Source organism: Manis pentadactyla, chromosome 19, assembly GCF_030020395.1.
Source record: "Manis pentadactyla isolate mManPen7 chromosome 19, mManPen7.hap1, whole genome shotgun sequence".
Taxonomy (NCBI): Eukaryota; Metazoa; Chordata; class Mammalia; order Pholidota; family Manidae; genus Manis; species Manis pentadactyla.
This window is the reverse complement of record NC_080037.1, coordinates 2,383,304-2,404,945: the sequence shown is the minus strand read 5'-3', so window position 1 is coordinate 2,404,945 and position 21,642 is coordinate 2,383,304. Positions and strand designations below refer to the sequence as shown.

The 21,642-nt window shown below is 47.0% G+C and overlaps 1 protein-coding gene across 3 annotated transcripts in view; it reads left to right on the top strand.

Annotated features, from left to right (window-relative positions):
* MPZL1 (myelin protein zero like 1) overlaps positions 1 to 21,642 on the top strand; it is a 49,648-nt gene that overhangs the window by 13,435 nt on the left and 14,571 nt on the right. For all 3 annotated transcript variants that reach the window (XR_008994987.1, XM_036898329.2, XM_036898249.2), the window contains exons 2-3: positions 16,883 to 17,049; positions 20,809 to 21,022. Coding sequence is in view for 2 of the 3 variants with exons in the window: in XM_036898329.2 (XP_036754224.1) it covers positions 16,883 to 17,049; positions 20,809 to 21,022 (381 nt within the window). In the remaining variant the exon portion in view is untranslated. The remainder of the gene's footprint in view (positions 1 to 16,882; positions 17,050 to 20,808; positions 21,023 to 21,642) is intronic.

Genomic DNA, 21,642 nt, shown 5'->3' with positions numbered 1-21,642 from the left:
CTGGGTGTTCTTGCAGCTGTGTATTTATTTACCAAATGTACATACGGGGCTTACTATGGGCCAGGTGCTCTTCTGAGCCCTTTACAGATACTGACTCACTTCATTCTTGGAGTAACTCTGTGAGGTAGATAGATACTATTATTAGAATGAATTTGTGGTAGAAGAAGCTGAGGCACAGAGGGGTAATTGCCCACAGTTATACATCATTCTTTGTATTCCAGGTAGCCCTCTGGCTTCCACAGTTGGAGACCATGTAGCCACACGGGTAATTTTTCAGGAAAAATTGTAGATACCTTGGTAAAATCTTAGCTTACTAGTGGGACAGTTTCTGATGTGTAAAACAAATAAGATCCATCAGAAATTATGGCTAAATAAAGCCCAAGAGTTCTAGAGGAATCTACATATAGATAAATGGTTGGCTCACATCCAACCTCTGAAGTAAGTTCACATGTCAGCCTTAATAAAAGTCTTTATCATGGGCCCTTTACAACGAGCAAATGTTTTATCCATTTTTCGAGTTAAAATTATTTCCTTTTATTTTTGAACTTAATAAAGGGGACTTATTTTACTGTGTATGTCTTGGGTTTTAGGTTCTGAGATAATTGTTGGCAAGTAGAATCAAATGTGAGTAAGATCCATATTATTAGATGCCAAAGACCTGAGAGAGATGGGAACCAATTATCAAGAGATGTGTTACGTGTAACCAGGTAGTTGGAAGACAGCATCTTTTCAGATTTGTGGTTTACTGCATTTCTTTAATTTTAAGACAGTCAGCTCACATATTAGTATCCCTGACATTTATTGGGCCATACCTTACAACTGTTGGTGAATCAGAGCCAGCATTTTAATTTCCCGGTGGCACATAAAATAATGTGTCTTACCATCAGTGGTGTCTTAGAATTGATGAAAAATGCTAATTCTTATAATGTTATAAGTCTTTTAAAAATATATATAAATTCATTTAAAGTTCTAAAAAAATATCCACGATTAGACCCCAAGTTAGGAAGGACTTATCAGAGGTGATTGTCACGGAATCGCCTTCATGTAAGAGTAGGTGCTGGCTGGATTTGAGGGAGTGGCCAGTGGAGATGGTGCTTCAGATAGAGACCAGCCTGTGCAAAGAGTGTTCTATGGAGGGGGACGCGGGGCTAGGCATTTGATGCAGCAGAAACGCAGGGGCTGGAGTGAGATGGAGAGAGTGAGAAACAGACCAGAATGGTAGCCTGGAGCAGCTCCGGGGCAACTCTGTGGTCAGGCTGGCACGTTGAGGTCTTCCTGGGGGCTGGCACCCCCTTGCAGCCCTGTAGCAGCTCCCCTCTTGGCATCAGCAAGGGGTGGGTAGCGTTGACAACAGCAGAAGAGTAGAGGTAACGCAGTACATCATGTAAGCTGTGCAGTGCAGAAATCTCCAAAGTGCAAGGCGCTGCACTCTGATTCCGGCTGTGCACTGGGGCATGAGCGAGAGAGGATGGCCCCACGTGAGTGGGCTACGTGTTGTCTTCTGCCCCAGGTGTGGGTGGAACTGGGGCTTGGTGGTCTGTTTCAGAAGCCTGTTTCTGGAGTAGCTCTATGGCAGGGTTGGTGACAAATGGAGAATGGCTTTCAGAGGGCAGTTTTTGTCCATTTGGATGGGCATTTAAGAGTGGAGCATGGAGGATACAGTATTTCCAAAGCTGGTTTTGGCTTTTTCCTAAGGGGCATTCTTAAATTTATTCCTGAGTTAAGGGTCATTTATTCTTAATTTCTTCTGAGGTACAATGTCTGATGGAGGTTTTAATCACAACATTTTTTTAACAAGTTTGGGAATTTGATCCCTTATAGGAGAAATTTGTTCAGTTTGGGTCTCCAAATAAAAGCATAGAAAATTTGTTCATCAGAGAGCCACTGAGATATAAAGAATTAAAAGAGCAATTGGGAAAGGTTACTGGGACCAGAACTGGAAAGTATCAGGAAGAAATGATATTAATTTTTCTGTTACTTGAGGCTAATCTTAGCACTCTTACCATTTGCAGCCCTGGGTGTATTGTTTGCATCGAGCTTTGCTTTGTTAAACCAGTGGAAGGAACTAGTCTATTAAAAACATTTCATTTCACTTCTGATTAAAAAATTTGAATAGTACTATACTGACATCATTCAAAAGTTTAAAAAGAGCACATGGTGGAAAACCTTCCTCTATCTCCAGTCCCCTTACTGAGGAGGCCAGTGTTAGTTTCCTGTGTATCTTTTCAGGTATTTTATTGAGATACGAGCAAATCCGTTAAGTGATAGCATCCCATACACAACTGTTCAACAACCTGCTTTTATTTTTAATAACAGCAGCTTTATTGAGGCAGTTGACATCCTATGAACTTCACCCTTTTGAAGCATAAAATTCAGTGGTTTTTAGTATATTTACAGACTAATGCAGCCATCACTACCTTCTAATTTTAGAACACTTTCATCATCCCACAAAGAAACCCTTTTGTAGTCACTCCCCATTCCTCTCTGCCTCCTCCCCACACCGATCTGATTTCTGTCTCTCTGGATTTGCCTATTCTAGGAATTTTGTGCAAATGGAATCTCGTAGTACAAGGCCTTTTGCATCTAGCTTTCATTCAGCGTAACGTTTTCAAGGTCCATGCATGATGCATGTACCAATATTTTTTTTCTTTTTATAGCTGAGAAATAGTCCGTTGTGTGGCTGTGGCACACTGTTGCACATTCATCAGCAGGTTTTCCATCCTCCTGGTTGTGTGCTTAGAAGTGGAGCTGCCGAGTCTTACTGTGGTTCTGTGTTCAGCCGTTTGAGGAACTGCCAGAGGGCTTGCCTTAGAGCCACACCATTCAGTCTCACCAGCAGTGTGGGGAGTTCTAAGTTCTTCACACCCTCACCCATATTTGTTACTCTTTTTGATTTTAGCCCTCCTTGTGTGTGTGAAGTGGCATCTCACAGTGGCTTTCATTTGCATTTCCTAGTGATTAGTGATGTTTGAGCATCTTTCCATTTGCTTTTTGGACGTTTGTATGTCTTCTTTGGAGAAATACCTATTCAAGCCCTTTGCTCATTTTTAAATTGGTTTATTTGTCTTTCTGTTATTGAGTTTTTTATATAAAGGGTTCTTTGTATATTTTGGATACAAGTCCCTTTTCAGATATATGATATGCAAGTATTTTCTCCCATTCTAGGGGTTGACTTTCGGATGATATCCTTTGAAACACAAAAGCTTTAAACGTTGATTAAATCCATCTTATCTATTTTTTTCTTATGTTGCTCATGGTTTTGGTGTCATATCTGAGAAACCATTGCCTAATACAAGATTACAAAGATTTACTATGTTTTCTTCTAGGAATTTTATAGTTTTAGCTCTATGTCTCTAATCCTTTTAGAGTTAATTTCTTTATGTGGTGTGTCTGCATTTTGCTTTTTTCACTTAATATGTCGTGAAGATCATTGCATTTCAGCACCAAACAACTTCCTTATTTTCTTATACCATGGATTCACTTGTATAGATATACCAAATCTAAAACAGTCCTGTTCCTCCCACCCCCTCCACCCCGTTGGTGGAAATTGACATAAACATTTGGTTCTGCAAATTATTTTGAAATGCCATTTGGCTTGAAAAGTTATTTTACATCAGCCTTCTCCAAATGGCAGTTTCAGCCATTTGACAGACTTTTTTTTGTTCTAAGCCATTCTTGACATCCAGAAACCTTTGAGTAAATGCCATTCCTCTGGGGAGAATGACCACAAAGAACTGTTGCAAGAGATTTACTCCATTAAATGTTTACTGTATCAAGTCAGTAGGCATATGGTTCTTTCAGTTATCTGAAATTATCTGGAAAATTACTTCTGGAGGAGCAAGGTGCTCTGAAATGTTGTACATTTTACACTTTATCTGGTTACAGAGGACTTAATAGCATGTGTCCTATTTTCCTCCTTTGTTGCATCATTGTCTTTCATGTACAAATCAAGTGAGTAATAATCCAAACTTTGGGTAATTCACCAACCACACAGTAAGCTGTGGAATATTTGCAGATTATGAAACATGCGGGTTTCTTGTTTAAATAAAGAGGAAGCTTAGAGGAAATCTTGGAATACATCAACAGTTAACTAATCTGCAGAGGCTTATCTTTCTACTCGAACGTAAGCAGAAGAGCCACTGGACAGCTGAGATTAATATGACAAAGTCCATTCCTTAAGTTCTTGACTGTTACCATAACACGGTTCTTCATGAAGAGACTATTTCCTCTTATTTTATAATGCTGAGCAAATTTGCATGATATCACAAAAAGAACTTTGGAATTGTTCAAATTGTTTTCTGTTCTTGATGATATGGAAAAACTTGGGAAAGTTACCTGCCCTTTCTGGGCTAGAGTGTTTTCATCTGTAAAAGGAATGTGAACTAGGTGAGTTTCCAAATCCGTGATAGATTGGAGCAGTTAATTGGGAGGTGGACCAGAGATCGCTGGAGGCCGACTGCAGTGAGCGGCGGTGACAGCTGATAGGTCACCTCATCAAAAGGGAGCAGACAGTAAAAAATGAAAAGCATTTACAGATGTTCAAAAGTAATCATGGCTGGGAACATCTAGCCAGGGGCAAATAGCCTTACATATCTGCGTAGCCCCAGAGGGCATCACTGCTGTCCACGCAGGTCCTGAGTTACCAGAGTTAACAATAAGAAGGTTAAACCAAATACTCTTACTATTTCTTTTCCATTTTTGTTTTTATATAATTTCAGGCCTAGGGAAACACTGCCCTTTACAGAAATTTCTCGAATGCTAACATTTACTCTATTAATCCTGTCCCTCATGTGTGTGTCTCTCAGCCATGTGAGAGCAGCAGAAATGCTTGTCCTCTGTCCTTAAATATGTGGTGTGTGGGTGCCTTTCTCCTTAAATACTGTGTACTTCCTGAAGGCCAGAAGTACCATCTTCGGTAGCCACTGTGTAATCCAAATCGAAACGTTAATGCTGATACAACAGTATTGTCACCCCATACAGACTTGCCAGCCGTCTCGCTCTAGTCTCCTTTCCTCTGTCACCTCCTGGGTCTTCCTGTCTTTGCGTTATGTGGACAGCTGTGAGGGGCAGAGGCCGTGCCAGGGCTGGATGTCCCCGTTGGGTTTGCACCAGGTCGGCAGGTGTGCCGCAGAAGGGCTCTTGTCTCCATGCACAATGCCAGGACGCATGGTTACCCGTTTGCTCCATCGCTAGGGACTTTACCTCTGATCCTCAGTTAGGATGGTGTCTGTCATACATCTCCTGTGAAGTGACTACTTTTTCCCTTTATAATCAATAATCATCCTGTGGAAGCAGTACTTTAAAACTATGTAAATATTGTTTCTCCACAAACTTTCATTCCCTATGTTATCTTTTTATGAAGACAGAAGAAAAATGTTAGCAAGATTTCCCTCAGAATGGTTGTGGTGTTAAATAACATTAAGGAGCTTGTGGCAGTGGTAGGACAAATATAATCATGTAGAATTCCTTTTATTTTAAAGGAACTAGATACAGGCAATACTTGGCTTTTGAAAACACCCCTCACATATCTGAAGTCAGTGTGTAGGCTTGTAAGTGTAAAATAATTTGGTTTGTTAGTAGTATTACTGCTTTTGAAAGATGTAGGGATGACTCCCTGCTGAAACATTTTCTGTTTTGTCCAGTGTTGGCGGTAGAATGAAACAAACAAAAATCCTCTGAGAGAGTATCTTCCAGATGCCTCTTCGTTCCCTCCTTTTTCTGTTTCTTTGTGTCTGTGCCGAAAAGCTCGCCTTTACCTGTCACCCGCTTAAAGCCCACAGCGGTGCCCCTTCCCGCAGGATCAACTTCCCAGCCCACCTTTTCAACTTGGAAGTTTTCTTCTACTCCAACCAAATTAATCTACACAAGCCACTGTAAGCATCATCTCATTTCTCTGTCTCTGCCAAATGCCCTCCCTGTCTTGACTCTCCTCAACATTCCAGATAAAATTCAAGTGCATTTCCCTTAAAATACTCTCTCACCTCTTCATTTTTCAAATTTCAACTTGAATTAACTACAGTCTATTTGCCACTTGGGGGGATGATTCAGTAGGAACATTTTAAGGAAAGATCAGGGTTATAAGCAGGAACTAAAGCCCAGGCCAGGTAGCGCACGATGCCTGTTGGAGGGCTGTCTTCTGGGGCCTCTCCGAGCCAGACCCTGTACACTGCAGGCGCTCCGTGTTGGCCAGACCCCTTCTTGTGTGTGTGCATGTGCTCAGGGTAGTGTCCAGTGAGAACGCATCTCCCGTAGAACCTAGCACTTACATTTCTAGTCAATAAATGAATTGTTTAATTGACAATACTAGCTTGTTTTGTTTTAGTCTAACAAAGCCTGCATCTCAACAGCAAGAGAGGCAAATGTTCCCATTCCTCATGTCTCACTTCCTGTCTGAGGGTGACGTTCACACCGTGAGCTCTTCCTGACAATGATAAATTGGTGCTGAGTCATCTGGACTCTTGCCGGATCTTTCTGAGAGCCAGAGAGGGCTTGACTGGATTAGGCGTGTGTTTAGGGCAGGCTGGTTTCTTTACTTTGTTTTAGAAGGAAAAAAGGAGCTTCTACACTTCATTAACTGTAACTTCACATTATAGGAATCCTAAAAATCCAGCTGTTATCAGTTTGTTTACCCCTTAAATATTCTTGGAGAGCTTTTTGACCACCAGGAAGGATCCTGTGTGTTGGGCACACAAAGGCCAAACAAGATTCCCTCCAGGAGTCGTGCATCTGGAGGGGACCTTGAGGTCAGGAAAGCACGAGTATCAAAGGGATTCTGCTTGCCGCTGGAAGGTGTAGCTTCCGTGCTCTGCAGCCTTAGGCGGACAAGAAATGGAGCGGTGGGGCGGGAGGGGTGGTCAGATGAGGCGGGTTCTGCTCGAGTCATGTTTAGGTGAAATCTGAGGCCCTGCAGGATCTCAGAAGCAGGCTTTGTTCCAAGCTGAGTGAATACCCACGTCACGTGCCTAGAGGCAGCCACCTGTGTGGCATGTTGAGGGAAGTGAGCAAGCTGGTACCAGGTCACCAGCAACAGGCCTGCCAAACGTAAAACAGGAGAAAGGGGTGCTACTCTGAAAGGCTGGTGTGCGGTGTGAGGACTGTGGGCTTTGTGGAGCCCTGTGGGAGCTTTTAAGTTGGGTTTTAAATAAGACAGTGGCATGGATAAATTTGCATTTAATTGAGAATGCGCCCTAAGTATAGCTAGTAGTACACCCAGACCTGAGAGCGCCTGAACCTCTAACAAGGATGAAGTATTTACTTCCCATTTAGTTCACTTCCCTGTGAAGTTTGGCTGGACTGCTTGTCCAGCCACAGGCTGCTGTGGCAACAGACTCTGGTTTTCACATCCCCACAGTCAACTTGAACTTCTCAAAAACAGAGTAAAGCAGTGGTTTTTAAGCTCTCTTTATAGATTCCTAGGAGGTCCTGGGAACTGTCCTAGAGTTTCATTTCTTTCTAATAATAAAGAACAACATGTGTACATAGGAAGTCACATACCTAACTTGGGGATCCTGGAGACCACTGGCTGTCAACTCCGGCAGTGTGTGCATTCTTGGGAAGAAAGCAGATTTTTGCAGTTTCTGTGTGAACATTTCACTGTGTCAGGGTGTGAGCGGTCAGGGGGGCAGTAGGTCACTGCCTGGGTCTTCAGGTCCGTGCACGCACATTAGTAATATATTTCACAAGAGAACATACCTATCCCTACACTGCATCGCATGCCAGGCGAGGCTTGGCTCATCTGCCCCAGGCGTGGTCTTCCTGTCCTACAGAAGTCTGATCTCTCCCCGGTGTACTGGATAGTGGTTACAAGTTCAGGGTCCCAAGGGCCTTTTAAAAATCCTGATGCCCAGACTACACCCATACCAATTAAGTCAAAACCCCTGGGGGTAGGGGTGGGACCCAGAATCAGTATTTTTTTTATTAGACTTTTTCACCGCAAAATTAAGAGAAAGGTCATATACCATATCCCACACATCCCTGCCCCCACGCACGACAGCCGCCCTCCACTGCCCACTGGAGCCGGGCATTTGTCAGAACTGGTGAGCCACACAGACTCGCCACCATCCCCCAAAGCCTGGCGTTGACGTCAGAGTTCACGCTGGGTGCTGTGCATCCTGTGGGCTTGGGCCCCTGTGTAATGGCATGTGCCTGCCATTAGAGTATCACAGAGTATCTTCAGTAGATTCACTCGGTATCAGGATTTTTAAGTCTCTCCAGGTGCTTCCAGGGTGCAGCGGGGTGAGAACCGTGGCGCTGTGTTATCGCGCTGGGATGTACTTGTTATCATGGGTTTTGAGTGCTTTTCTGACTTGTATGTGAAAACTACCTCTGCCTTCGTGACACGTTCAGTTCCCCTGTAAGAGTTTGAGTAAAGCATTCAGTTAAAGCTGGATTTTTAGCAAAGTAAAGAGATTGGCTTTGGGGTCAGAAGGCCCTGGATTGAACTTTCAGCTGACATTTGCTGGGTAAGTGCCCTGGGCAAGTCCCTGGACTCCCTGAGCTTATCCAGTAGATGATACCCAACAGTGCTGTTGAAAATAATAGGTGTGCCTTAGTTCAATGATGCTTAACCTACAGTAAGCCCTCAGTAGGTAGTGGCTTGTCCATCGCTTCCTTTCTTTTTGCCCTGTTTCGGAGGTGAGAATACCCTTCCTGCCACCAGCCAAGGGCACATCCTTTCCAACGTCTTGCTCTGTTGTTTCTGTTGACCTTTTCTGGCTTGGATAAAATTTTGGTTGATGTATCTTCTAACCTACTTTAGAACATCTGATGAGTTGAGAGCTTGGAAAGATAGACTGAAGGCGTGGTAGTCTTTTGCTTGAATAGAAGTTTTAATATCCCGTTTCGGCACTTGGGAGGTATAAAGCATGGAAGAACGTTACTGTTACGCAGTAACAGGGGGTCTGCCCCCAGAGCTTTCCACAGATTCTTTATGCCGAGCAGTTCAGTCTACTGGGATCCGTCAGAGGAAAGTGACCTGATTTCTTCCCAGAAGCCTGTTGCCATCATCTGTTTGCTCAGGGCTGAGAATACCTGGGCACGTGGTGCAGATGGTACAGTTGAGGCTGACTGCAGCCGCAGTGTTCGCATTGCCTGCTGGACTGCTGGGAGACTGTGGCCTTCTGCCCTGTGTCGGCCCTGCACCAGCCCAAGTGCACCCGGGGACCAGGCACCGAGCCTCTGTTCCTGCTCTGTAGATGTTTGTTCATTTGTCTCCATGAGACCATCCGTCCCTTAGGACAGAGGCTGAGTCTGCTTTGAAAAAATGAATAGTCGATTGAAAAAGAAGAACAGCAGCAGGAAAAAGATGAGCAGTACATGGGGTGGGGCAGGAGGGACAGCAGGCCTTAAGGGGCTGGTCGAGCATGGGGCGGGGGGTGCCCCAGGGATAGCAGGCCTTAAGGGACTAGTACAGTGACTGGCTTGATGCATGCCTTTCTGAATATCTCTCATTTGAGAAACAGAAAGGTCTTTGTTTGTGGAAAAAAGGTTAAGGATAGAGATGTGGCCAGCTGGACATCAATCCTGAGTGGACAGCATTGACTATGAGGAATTTGTTAGTAAAAGTGCATTTTTTAAATTGAACATTTCAAAAGGTGAGTCTCATCTGGGATTCTCTCATCCTAAAGGAGACTCCTGGGGGAAACCTCCTCGGAGATGAGTCAGCCCTCACCGCTGACCCTGATCACCTCTGCAAACACTGTTTGTTTGGGGCTTTAAGCAGAAGCCCTTTGTTGTGAAGCAAGTCTAATTTGTAAGGCTGAGCTTATCTGAGTTTAGTTTGGTGTTTGGTTCTCCTCTCCTTCCTTCCTTCCTTTCATTCTTTCATTCATGCATTTTTTTCTTATTTTGAAGCGAATATTTTGTTAAGCACGTTGATAAAAGGCAGGCATTTGTGAGGCAGTGATAATGCAGTGGCAGGCGAGGTGGATGCAGCTCCTGCCCCCGCCTGGTTGCAGACAGCAGTTTCAGGCGGGTGTGAGGAGTGCCCTCTCCACAAGGGGCAGGATGCTAAGGGCCCAGGGTGGGAGTGGCAGCCTGCGCTGGAGGAAGCCGCTGGGAAACTGGAGCCTGAAGCACAGCTTCAGACAAGGAGTGTAAGGGAAAGTGTTCCTGATGAATGCAAAGCTTGATTTATTGATATTTAGGACTCGTTGCCTGAAATATACTTTTGTAGCCTCCCCTGACTTGCTGCCAAGCAGCTGAAGGAGGGTGGAAATAGCCCTGCATCCTGGAAGGAAGCAGCCCGCTCCAGCCGCAGGGCAGAGGCTCTGGGGAAGATGTGAGGCCCCCCACTGTTCCCCTGAGGGCACCAACAGCCAGCTGGCTTTACTCTGTCCAGCCTTGGTGGAGGCTGAGGGAGTCAGGTGCCAAATGCTTTCCCTGGAGCATTCTGGAACTGAAGAAGTAAATCTATCACCTTACTGATGTCTACCTTTCCCGCTTTAAAATAGTTTTTATTAAAAGTAAACCATATACAAAAGTGTGTAAATAGAAATACCATTCGACCCAGGAATTCCACTCCTAGGAATTTACCCTAAGAATGCAGCAGCCCAGTTTGAAAAAGACAGATGCACCCCTGTGTTTATCGCAGCACTATTTACAATAGCCAAGAAATGGAAGCAACCTAAGTGTCCATCACTAGATGAATGGATACAGAAGATGTGGTACATATACACAATGGAATATTATTCAGCCATAAGAAGAAAACAAATCCTACCATTTGCAACAATGGATGGAGCTAGAGGGTATTATGCTCTGTGAAATAAGCCGACTGGAGAAAGACAAGTATCAGATGATTTCACTCATCTGTGGAGCATAAGAACAAAGCAAAAACTGAAGGAACAAAACAGCAGCAGACTCACAGGACCCAAGAATGGACTAACAGTTACCAAAGGGAAAGGGACTGGGGAGGATGGGTGGGAAGGGAGGGACAAGGGTTGGAAATTAGCACACATAATATAGGGCAGGTGGGGGGGGTGCGGGGAAGGCAGTATAACCCGGAGAATACAAGTAGTGACTCTATGGCATCTTACTACGCTGAGGGACAGCGACTGTAATGGGGTATGTGGTGGGGACTTGATGATGGGGGGAGTCTAGTAACCATAATGTTGCTCATGTACTTGAATATTAATGATACCAGGAAAAAAAAGTGTGTATATCTGGGCAGTTTACAGAGAAACATCAAGATGAGCCCCCACACCCTCCCTGCCTCTCCTGGGACATGGGACCTCGCCGGCAGTGTGCACATTTTCCATCCCACCCCTGTCCCACTTGTGACCACTAGTCTGCATTTCATGTTCGCTGTTCTCTTTCGTCCCTCTCTTCCAGTGCATTTTAAAAGGTCATATTCACACTTGGGTCTGGAGACATCAGAGCATCAGCTGTCTCTGTGCCAGCAGCGAACGAGAGGCGGGAAAGCCATTTCATTAAATTGCTTGTTTGTATTCTCTTAAGCAAGAAAATATTCTGGTGACATCAAAGTGCATCAGAAAATTTTTTGAAACAAAAGCGCCTTCTTTCAGTTTCAGGGCAAACTTGAACAGGGTGTGTGGAAAGGGTCAGGGTTTTACAAAGCAGGGCACCCCAGGTACGTTCAGGAGCAGCATGGCGAGGGGCCGTTTCCACCAGGAACAGCTCCAAGGTCCTGTGCAGGCCAGGAAGGTGGCCATTGCTTTGCAATAAAGCAACTGCAGTGTGGTTCTAATGATTTATGGTGTGAGACTTTGTGCTTGGACGGAGTCATTTTGGTGTGTTAGGTGGTAGGCATGGGTGACCTCGTATTACTTGAGTAATTCAAAATGCTGAGATCATGTCAGGCAGAGCCTCCTGCGCGAGCCGTTCCTGCATCTGCTCTTCCCTTGTGGGCGTGAGGATGGGTGTTGTTTTTACTGTGTATTTGCTTTGTTTTTTCCTCTGCTCTTCTGGTTCCCCATCCAAAACTGACGGATATCAAGCTTTGGGTATCGTATTTGACTGTGTAGAAATGACCCCTGGTCAGTTAGTTCCACAGACTTTTGGATTACTTGTCAAGTAATTTTTCAGGCTTTTTTCACTTGAACGGATCTACGAGAAGGGCTGTTTTTATTTGTTTGTTTTCGTGCCCTTTGAACTCAGGACCACAAAGCAGGACTCTTTCTCCAGGAAGAAAGCATCCTCAGCTCCCGTCACCATGTTCACGTTTCCCTGTAGGTTAACATGTAACTCAGAACCCAGAGTTGGCAGGATTATGGAAACATTTGTATATCACTTAATCTTATTTCCCTTCGTTTCTGTGTTTTTATTCCTGAAGTAATTGAGTTTCCATGATTCAGCAGGAGACTTTTTCCCCTATCTATGAGTTTTTGAACTAAAGCTTTGATGCTTTCTACAGCAATTTTCACCACTATGCCATAATTGTAAATTTTAAGCCTGAAAGAAACCTATGTAATATTCAGACCGGGTTTCAGTCCACAGTGACATGGAATGATGTAGATTAGGACAATAGCTTTTCTTCATCTCAGTGTTCTTTACATTTGCATTTTTGCCACTTTAGCTCCTAAAAACTCTCTTTCATGACTGGAGACGAGCCATTTGAATCCCACACTCATTTTACTGTGCATTTCCATAATACCCCTAGTCACTTTAGAAAAGCCTAGACAGAGCAAACCATTCCCAATTGTCTAGAAACCAGTGAACTCACCCCTTGCTGGGCTGCACGGGATATAGTCTGAGACGGAAGCTGTTTAGCTTCTCTTGACCCACACAGGAGACGCTTTCTAACGAGACGCCTGTCTACGGCACTGTGCCGGGGCTGCTGTGAGTGGGCACGTGGTTGGCACGGCAGGTTCCAGAGAGGGTCCTCGGCGACGCTGCCTGACACCGGCTGTGCACAGCGCTGGCTCCCAGCGTTTCCCAAGCTGAGTGCCTCCCCTGTGGCCTGGGGCCTCTGGTTACGGGGTATCCTTCACCCCCTGTCCCAGCACTCTGTGGGGCAGTCCTCACAGGCAGAGCAGCGACTAAGTGGCTGTGCAGCCGTCCAAGGGGAGGACAGGGGACAAGGGCTGAGAGGCGGCAGGAGCCGACTCCTGGGCTCTGAGGACTTGGCCTGATCCTGGCTTGGTGAGAGGGCCTCAGAGGGTTTTGAGCAGAGTGTGCATTTTAACAAAGTCCCTGTGGCCTCCCCCCAGATTGGTTGCAGTTAAGTTGAAACAGCCCCGTGGAGGGTGGTGGTGGCCTGGCCCCGAGGGTGCTGAGTTGTGGGAGAGATCAGGTGGGGGTGAGCACCCAGGTGCAGAGCTATGAGGGGAGTCGCGAGAGAGGGAGGCGTCGGGATTCCAGGCCCCGGGAGCCTGGGGCTGCCACTTACCGGAATGGAGGAGACCGTGCAAGGAACCCGGAGTTCAGCTTGGGCGTTTCAAATTTGCGATGCCTGTTAGGTCCGGATGAGGTCGAACAGATACTTGTATACAGACGCATATGTGGACGTCAGTACATTTACAGGGTATTTAAAGCCTTGAAACTAAATGAGGTCACCCAGAGAATGGATAGATAAAAGGTCAGAGGAGTGATCTGGGACTCCCCATCCAGCGGAGGACGGAGGTCAGGAGAACCAGGAAAGGAGCAGGCGTGAGGCAGAGAACCAAGAGGAAGTGGTGTTCCGAAGCCAGACTGGAAAGAACGCTGTTCCTAGGAAGGAGTGGTTGACTGTGTCAGACATTGTAGGCAGGTCAGGAGGAGGAGGTCTGGAAATTGACTGTGGATCTAGCCACATGGGTGTCACTGGATTTCATAAAAACAGCTTTTGTGGAGCCTGAATTGGGTTCATTCAAGGGCAGATGGGAGGAGAGCAGTTGGACACAGGATAGATAATCCTTTCAAGGTTTGTCAAGTAGAAGAGGGCAAAGAGGCCATAGCCTTGCGGAGAAGCAGAGGATAGAGTGAGAAGAGGATGGAGAGGGAGGTGTGAAGTAGTCCTCTGGGAGAGTGGAAGTAGGGAAGGGAATGTGGGACGGCCGGGCAGCGGTAGGTTCCCTTGGAGTCCGTGCCTGTGGACTTAAGGTCAGACAGTCGGTGTGACTGTGTCTGTGGTTGGCGGCCCTGGCAGCGATGCAGAGTGGGAAGAGAACTGGGTTTCAGCAGGGCGGGGCTTGACCAGGAGAAGGCCCTGCAGGGAGAGAGGGCGGCAAGTGGTGCTGGGGGCTGAGTCCCCGTGCGCACCTTGGATCTGATCTGACAGACAGGTGAAGATCTGTGGGAGATGAGAGGCAGGAAGAGCACGGGAGGGGGGACGGATGGGGGGCTCGGGAGGCAGGCGGCTGAGGGATCAGCAGAGTCCGCGTGCTGAGGAGATGCCCTGGAAGGAAGGGGTGTGGCTAAACCTGAGATAGGGCCCAGCTGTCAGCAGCGCCAGGGCTCAGGGGCCCGGCCTGGGGGTGCTGCGGGCTGGCAGGCTGCCCAGGCCGGGGATGAGACCATTGGAGAGAGTGGGCAGAGCCCAGGCTTCTGGAGGCTCGTCTGGGGACGAATGGTATCGGAGAACCACAACAAGGGAAGTGAGGCGGGTCAGGAGCCACGTGTGGAGCCGCTTTATTTTCTGGAACTGGCTGATGAGCTGGAGTTGGCGATTGTGACTCTGGCTCTAAGAGCTGAGTGTCCAGATGGGCCAAAGAGTGACAGCATGGTTTTTTCCTAAAGCCACTTGTTTATCAGCCAGCTTTGGCATGATTCAATCAAGTCTGTCTTAAATAGATTATCTAAAAGCCATTTAGGGATTCGGTTAGTTTTTTTGGCCAAAATCCCGTGACTATAAACTCGGACACTTGGCCAGGCTCCACCTCTGAATAGCATCTCAGGGTAACATTCTGGCAGCCAGGCCTTGGGGGCAGGGTTCTGGTTTGAGAAAATCCTCCGGCAACCTTATTTATTGACTTTACAGGCTGTGGCTTTCCGAGAAAACGAGTCAGAATCACACAGCGAGTCCGGGTCACACACCAGTACTACTCCTAGAACGAGCTGGTCCCGGGGCCCAGGCTTTGTCCAGGCTTTGTCCGTCCTTCACCTCCGGTGCCCGGGGCTGTTTTCTCCCTGCCCACAATAGCAGGGAACGTCTTTTGTTTGCTTCTTGTTTGAAAGAAGGGCTTGTTTTGAGGTTTGGCCCACAAATAATAATCCATTGTTCTCTGTGATAATAATCCACCCTCTTTAGCAAAATAAAATCTGCTTGATGTAGTGTGGCTCTCAGTGTATTTAAGAGAATAGCCAAAAGTGCCCATTGTGTCCTGAGAATAAACATTTGGACGATGGTTGGGAGGCTGGGGGAGCGCCCTTCTGCTTGGCCGGAGTCACGGTTAAGACCTCGTGAAGAAAAAAATTCTGAGTGTGACTGTCAGTCCCAGCTGACCAATACCCTTCCTTATTCGGGTTGTCTGTTATATCCTAAGTATAATTGGAACACTGTAGATACGGATTCTGTACAAACTATTTCTTTTTTAAAAAATCTTATTTTGAAGATAATCTTTTCTGTATTAGCTTCAGTTATTTCCAATTTCAGGCCAAATAAGTTTCTTTCTGACCTTCATTTAGTCCATAAAAGTCATCTTGAATGAAAATTATTTTTTCTTAGCAGCAATCCTTAATAACTCTTGTAGTTGCCTCTGATTACAGATCTTGAAAAAAGCTATTTTTGTATTCCAAGTGATCAACATTTTAATCACTATTTCCTGGGCTTAGGCTGACTGAAAATTCTCTGGGTAAAATGGAAATGTGACCCGGTGTGGCCGTGGCCAGCTGTTTCCTGACATGTGTACCAAGCACACTGAAATCTAATGGTAGATAAGATTTCACTAACAAAAACAAAGTATGCTAGGCTTTTTTTTGCCTTTCTAGAAAAAGGGTCAGTTATATAATAAACGTGGCTTTAAAAGTAAGTGATATCTTACTTTGAATAGCTTTAATTGCATTAAATATGGAAATGAGAAAAATTAAATGTGATAGTAGTTGAAATATAACAGTCAAATATGAGAACTATCTAAAGAAGTGAAAATAGGGCCTCCACATGATTAAAAATAGACCATCAGGGAAGCAATCAAGATGTCCTTTAGGTGGCAAATGGATAAGCTGTAGTATATCTGTGGGGTGAATATTATTCAGCAATTAAAAGAAATGAACCCTGTGCCACTAGATGACATGAAGGAAGCTTAAATGAATATGCTAAATGATGGGGGCCAATCCGAAGAGACTGCATTTACTGTATGATTCCGACTATAGAATATTCTGGAAAAGGCAAAAATATAGAAACAGTGAAAAGATCAGTGGCTGCCAGGGGCTTAGCGGAGGGAAGAGAGGAATGATTAGGTGGCTCACAGCGGTTGTTTATGGCCTAAAGCTATTCTGTATTTTCCTTGAATGGTGGATGCATGTCGTTACCATCCATCCAAACCCGTAGAATGTGCAGCACAGAGTGAACCCTACTGTGAACAGTGGACTTCACTGAACAGTAAGGTAATAATATTGGCTCATCAGTCGTAGCGAACACTCCACACCAGTGTGGGATGTTAACGGGGGGATCTGGGCATGGGGCAGGGGGAATATATGGGAACTCCACTTTCTGCTCGGTGCTTCTATAAACCTAAAACTGCTCCAAACAATAGTCTATTAATTCAAAAGGAAACTCAAGTGTTAGGTATAGCGGAACTAGTAAAATTATCTTCTTACTAAAAAACAAAAATGAAAATCCCAGACTCCGCTGTTTGTCCTGCCTGTGGTACCTGGCGGCAGAGTACTTTGCCGGAAGCGGTGGGCCCCGCGGCGGACGTGGCGCCGGCTCTCCCTTGTCTTTCCTGATGAACCTGCCCCGCGTGTTCACGCCGAATCCCATCCAGGCCGTCCTTGTCCCCCTCTCCAGTGACCGCGGGCGTGGCAGCCTTGGAGGTCTATACACCAAAAGAAATCTTCGTGGCGAATGGGACACAAGGGAAGCTGTCGTGCAAGTTCAAGTCCACGAGCACCACCGGCACGCAGACCTCGGTATCCTGGAGCTTCCAGCCGGAGGGGACGGACACCCCAGTGTCGGTAGGCATCCCTGCTGCCCTCCGGGCCCCCCACCCTCTGACTGCGCAGGGGAGCGGGGCTGGGAACCGTGCAGGCCTCAGGCCCTCCCCTCTGCTCCGCACTCTCCAGGAAGAGATGAGTCCCGCGTCTCCGACACGCAGCTCCTCTCTTCTGTCTGGCCTTCCTCTCCCCCTTTACACCCCAGCTCCCATCCACCATCCAGTCCCATTTCGAAATTTACCTTTTCTGCAGAGCACCCCTGACTGGCTGTGCTGACTCTAATAGTGATTTATCCTGCGTCTTTTCAGCTTTCATTTGCCCCAGCTTTATTTGCATTTCTTTTAAGCATTCCTTTCTGATGTGATTAGGAGTTTCTGGATTCCTCGTGTAGCCCATCAGAGGCAGCGGTGTTCCTCGGGAGCTCACTGTGCCCTGGGTGTGTAGGGTCCTCACAGACGCGCAGGACGCAATCCCTGAGCTCACTGGGGTCTTTAGGGCTAAGGATGCACAGTGTGGCTTCAGAGGTGAGTGGGAGAGCAGAAACGGCCCGGAGGTGAGAAGGGAGGGTCATCTGTAGCCTGGTGAGTGGCCTGGTGAGTGCTTGGCAGGCAGTGGGCGCCCTGTGGTCCTGATGCTCATGGGTGAGAGGGAGACAGTGACACTTCCCACCAGGGGTGTCATGAGGCTAAAGTGGGCTCGTTCGGGTTAGGTGTTGCTCCCAGGGGTTCTGATATATCAGTGTATCCCGTCGCAGTTGTTCCCTGTTGACCGTCCAGTGAACATCAGCACATAATTTATCAGTGCTTCACACATCGTGGTTGTCGGCACTGGGTGGGGACGGTCTGTTATTTCTCTTTAATTAAGGTAAATTCTTCTTCTGAGCGACAAGTTCCATTTGCTGGTCACTGGATGCTGAGCCCATCACAGCCTAGGTCACAAGCATATGAACTCCACACCTTAATGAGGAAGGAGTGTTTCCCCACTTCCAGGTTATGGGTGGGGGTGGAGGAGAAACGGACTCGGACCCTTTTCACCCACGGCTGCAGCACATAGGCCGGCATTGCTCAAGCCCTGTTTGTCACATGCCAGTTCCTGTATCACTTCCCCCATATGGGGACACCTCACTGTAGTGTGCTTGGCAGGCACTGCATTTTATGTAAACTGAAGGTTTGAGTCGACCTGCATCGAGCCGGTCTACTAGCACCATTTTCACAGCAACCGTTCACTTCGTTTCTCTTTGTCACATTTTGGTAATGCTCAAAATATTTCAAACTTTTTCATTAGTACTATATTTATTACAGTGACCAGTGATTACAGCTTGCCGAAAGCTCAGAGGATGGTTAGCATTTTTTTTAGCAATGAAGTAGTTTTGAATTGAGGTATACACATTTTTTTATATGTAATGCTATTTGCATACTTAGGAGACTACAGCAAAGTGCAAACAGAACTTTCATATGTACCTGGAAACCAGGAAATGCATTTGCCTTGCGTCACTGTGCTGTTCCCCTTACTGTGGTGGTCTGCAGCATTGCGTGCCGCCTCTCTAAGCCGTGCTCTCTCAGAAAGGTCTGTGGGCGACACTGTCTGTAGATGGTAGGGATTGCTTAAAGCAGTGATTGGCGTCTCTTGTCCTCACCTCCAAGGAGCTTCTTTTACACGTGTATGTTTCCTAATTGCCGCCCCTTCCATGAAAGTTCATTACTACAGCTGTGCTGTACACCTGTGCTCCACATGTAAGACGAAGACTTTCCCATCCTGCCCCGCAGAGCCGCTGTTCGCCCCGGGGAGACACCACCCCTTGGAGAGAGCTCGGGGCTCTGTGACAAACCTCCTCTTACAGGAGCCGCAAGGGGTTACCTGCCTCAAAGCCGGTGTTCATCTGTGAAAGTTTGGAAATGTTACTGGTTTTGTTTTGCTGTGGGCCTTTCTGTTAAGAGTTTGCCCTTGAGGCCCTTTCCCGAAGGAGCAGAGCGGGGACCTGTCCGCTGTCTGCAGCTGAGGAGGTCCTGAGGGTCCCCTGCAGGGAAGCCGGGAGTATGTGTGGACATGACTGTAGCCTCTGGGATAAAGACATTTTTACATTTGGCCAGGTGGCTTCATATTCCTATGTGATGTAATCAAAGTTGTATATTTTCTGCTGAAATAAGTCTCCAGGAGAAAAGCTCTGTTGCACTGGGTCGGAATATATACACACCCCAATTTCCAAATTCGTGAGAGGACCTGTGTCCCCGAGACTTATACAAAGGAGGATCCCTGGGTATTGTGCCTGAGAAGGAGGGAAGGTTGGGGGAAGGATGGGATTACAAATGCGGGTGACTTACTCCGCGGGTCCAGTGATGTGACTGATTCTGTGTCAGGCACTGTGCAGGAGTGAGAACAGGAATCCTCACAAACGTAGGAGGCAGTCAGAGGCATTCTAGTCCAGAGCCTGTGGAGTTCTCAACAGCATTTAGGTCATATTGAGCACAGGGCATGTATTTGATAAATACTAAATTTTTTTTTTCAGTGATCATTTAGGCATTATAGAGAATGGAATAGAGGAGGTTGGGGCCAGTTAAGAGGCCATAGCCCAAGATGATGAGGGATTGAAATCAGGTATTATCAGTGGGAATCCAATAGAGAGAAGAGAGAAACTTTTGAGATAGAATTGACAAGGTTGGGAGATGAATTGGATAGGAAGGAGAATAGAGGAAGTCAAGAATTCCTCCAAGATGTGTGGTTTGGAAGACCGGAAGAGCCATCAGGCGAGATGAGACTGCAGCTAGAAGACGAAGTTCGTCGGGGAGGGCGGCAGACCTGGAGGGTGGGGGCAGCTGGGTGGCACAGTGAGTAGGCCTTTGGGTGAGGAGCCCAGAGCTCAGGGGACACCTGAGGGAGAGTGGTTTGGGAGTTGCCAGAATAGATGGCCATTAAGTCGTAGGACGGATGCGGCCGCACAGGTCCAGCATGCTCAGAGGGCTCCGAAATGTCCTGTTTGAGTTGCTGGTGGAGCTCAGTGGTTGACTGATGCTGATTTCCACCACAAGCCCCACTGTCACCCCATCCATGAATAAGAACACAGGCACCAAGCCTTCAGCAAAGCTGCTGGGATTGTTGTCAAGTGTCGGGATAGACCCCCACCCACAAGGCCTTCCCTTGCTCTCCTGGTTTGACAAGGTTTGCTTTGGGACATGAGTTCCTTTGCTAAGAGGAGGTCTGCGGAGCGAGTGGGAGTGGAGAGAGGTGGGCTAGTGGCTGAACCTTCAGAGGCAGGCGAGGCCATGGTGGGTTGTCTGGACTTTGCTTCCATAGCAAACCCTAAGTAAGGTGGAGAAACCCATCAGTTTACTGCTCTGTGATATTTAGGCTTTGTTTTCTTCATGGCTTCGTATGTCTTTAAACTTCATAAATTGGGGTTCATGGGCTCAGGCGGGGCGCCACCGCACGAGCGTCGGCCTTGGAGAGTCAGCTGGTCCTGACTGGGACTGTGACTCCTCCGCCTATTACTGCTGTGACCTTGGGCATATGACTTCTGGGTGTCCGTCTGCTCATTTATAAAAGCCTGGGTGGTGGTCACTGCATTGCTGCTATACTGCGGATTTGGGATGTTAGACTAGTTTCTCAGCTGAAACAGGATTGATCCCCATGACTTCTAAACTCTTGTCTGGCGTAGGTTCCATAGCTTGAGATTTGCGATATGATGTATTTCTGTATGAAGTGTTTTTCTAAGGCCTTCCATGGCACAGAGCCCAGAGCGTCTGCCTTTGGGAATAGCTCACGTGTCCTTTCTTCTAATTGCAGTTTTTCCACTACTCCCAAGGGCAAGTGTATGCCGGGAATCACCCACCGTTCAAGGATAGAATCAGCTGGGCTGGAGACCTCGACAAGAGGGATGCATCGATCAACATAGAAAATATGCAGTCTGTACACAACGGGACGTATATCTGTGATGTCAAGAACCCCCCCGACATAGTCGTGCAGCCGGGGCGCATCAGGCTCTACGTCGTGGAGAAAGGTGCTTCCTGAGGCCGCAGTGAGGGCGCGGTCCTCCTTGCATCTTGACTGGGGTGGCCTCTGAGAGAGCGCCTGGGAGGCGGACATTTGCTGTGCAGCTCTGCTCCCATCTCCGTGGCCCTGAGGCTCTGCCCACCGTGCCCAGGGGCCGGGCCACGCTCCTCCCAGCTCCTTCCATACCCGCCGTCTGGAGCCTGTTGATCCCACGTCATGTGTGTTAATTTTTCAGTGTTAATTGGAAGTAGGACCAAATTCATAATGGTTGGATGGGGTGGGCAGTGGGGAGACCAGGACTGGGTGTCCTCCAGGGAAAAGCTTTAGCGGCCACAAAAACAGAACACGATTTACTCCCCACTTTGAGAATAAGCAGGAAAGGCAGGCTCTGGTCTGTCTCATGAGGACACCAAGTCTGCTTTGTTGCCAAGTAGATGGAGGTAAATTCACATGCCCAGGTTTTCTGTGATTTTAGAGCATTGAGGGGTGTGTGTGCAGAAATGCTCTCGCTCCTTCATCAGCTCATGTCTGGGGTGTCACCAGTCAGATGGGAGGGTCCCATCGCTGGATGATAAAGGCGGGTGCAGGGACTGCTTACAGAAGGCACTGTTACTTTAGTAAAGCTCC